At 50.8% G+C, this 1,836-nt stretch overlaps 1 protein-coding gene across 1 annotated transcript; it reads left to right on the plus strand.

The window, feature by feature from the left end:
* On the plus strand, window positions 1-1,572 carry MRPL17 (mitochondrial ribosomal protein L17). The gene is made up of 3 exons (XM_012654424.1): window positions 1-281; window positions 571-639; window positions 988-1,572. The coding sequence occupies exons 1-3, from the start codon at window positions 108-110 to the stop codon at window positions 1,273-1,275; spliced, it is 531 nt and encodes a 176-aa protein (XP_012509878.1). The 5' UTR covers window positions 1-107; the 3' UTR covers window positions 1,276-1,572.
* Window positions 1,573-1,836: the final 264 nt, after the last annotated feature.

Here is a 1,836-nt window from a genome sequence, read left to right on the forward strand (position 1 = left end):
ACCACGCACCGACCTACAGCGCTTGCGTCCTCTGAAATTGGCTCCGCCCTGTCCCTCCGCCAGAGTTTCCAGTTCCGGCCTCCAAGGGGCGGGCAGAAGCAGCAAACATGCGGCTGTCGGTCGCCTCCGCCATCTCCCATGGTCGCGTATTTCGCCATCTGGGCCTTGGTCCCGAGTCCCGCATCCACCTGTTGCGGAACTTGCTGACGGGACTGGTGCGGCACGAACGCATCGAGGCGTCATGGGCGCGTGTGGACGAGATGAGGGGCTACGCTGAGAAGGTGAGGAGCGGGGCCCTCTTGTCACCGCGGGGGTCTAGCCTGAGGGGGCGGGGTCCCGCTGCTGGTGGAAAGGGAGTGGGACCGCCCTAGTAAACTCTTCCCCAAGTCTGAATCCCTTAGTACCCTGAGCTGAGTCCACTCCTAGAGCACCTCAAATGGAAGACTGATTAGGACTGCGGAGAAAGAGGGGGCTTAGATTAAGTGAATGAATTGCCGTCCAGCATTAGAGAAATTAGATTGGCGCCCTGCTTCTTGCTTGGGTTGGATCCTCGATGTTTTGTCCTCACAGCTCATCGACTTTGGGAAGCTGGGAGACACCAACGAACGAGCCATGCGCATGGCTGACTTCTGGCTCACGGTGAGTGCGTCCTCTCTGCCTCTCAAATCATACCCTTTGCTCCCTGTGGAGGACAGAGTTGTTGGAGGAGGGAAATTGGGTGGAATTAAGCTAGGTTGCTCATTTAATGGACCAGTGTTAGGAACTAAATTACAAACGTTATCTTACATTAGTTGAACTGTATGTGAATATGCCTCTGCCCAACTGCCTGTAAATGACCCCTTTGTGTAACTTTGACTCTACCAGATTGGGGGCTGGGGAAGGTCTGTGTACATGTGTGTGGATCTTACCTTTGGGAGCGGTTGAAAGTTAAATGCCTCTGCACTTGCGCTTGACTCTGCTGTCTCCTGGATAACTCTCTCCCTCTAGGAGAAGGACTTGATCCCAAAGCTGTTTCAAGTACTGGCCCCTCGGTACCAAGGTCAGAATGGGGGCTACACAAGAATGCTACAGATCCCAAATCGGAGTGAGCAAGATCGAGCCAAGATGGCAGTGATCGAGTATAAAGGGAACTGCCTCCCACCCCTTCCTCTGCCTCACAGAGATAGCAACCTTACACTCCTAAATCAGCTGCTGCAGGGTCTGCGGCAGGACCTCGCCCAGAACCAGGAAGCCAGAGTCCACAGCTCCCACACAGCTCAAACACCAGGGACTTAACTGGATCTGAAGGATCTACAGCCTGTATCGGTGCCTAAGATCACAGATCTTTGGAGCTCTTTTAATCTCTGATAAGAACTGGAGCTAAGAGTTGTAAAATGGACAATCTTAATGGGGCCGAGAACCTTCTGGGGAGCCAGGTGGCCCTGTTTGCACAATAGATAAAATTCCTTATATGAGTGTATATAAATTGGATTTTTTTTAATCCTTCCCCTGTAATTGCTGGAGAATGAGAACGATCCAAATGCTCAGTCTGCCTGCGATAGTAAATTTATGGCTTAATGTTTCCAGTCCTTAGATTTGTGTTGGTTTCGGTTAGCACAGTTGTTTTCCTTAATGCCACTTTGGATGGGGCATATATCCTATCATGCTAAACTGGTTCCCAAATGTGGTTGTGTTTTGACATTTAGTCTCAGAGAGAGTGAGCCCCTAGGATCTCCTAGAGAAAGAGCATTTCCTAACAGGAGTAAGGAGTGAACATCTGCCAGTGAAACTTCCTTAAACAATCCAGTACCTTAGGAAGCTTCAGGGGATGTTACAACCATTCGTCTGTTTCTGCAC

This window comes from Propithecus coquereli, unplaced genomic scaffold (assembly GCF_000956105.1).
Source record: "Propithecus coquereli isolate 6110/MARCELLA unplaced genomic scaffold, Pcoq_1.0 Scaffold44, whole genome shotgun sequence".
NCBI classification, from domain to species: Eukaryota; Metazoa; Chordata; class Mammalia; order Primates; family Indriidae; genus Propithecus; species Propithecus coquereli.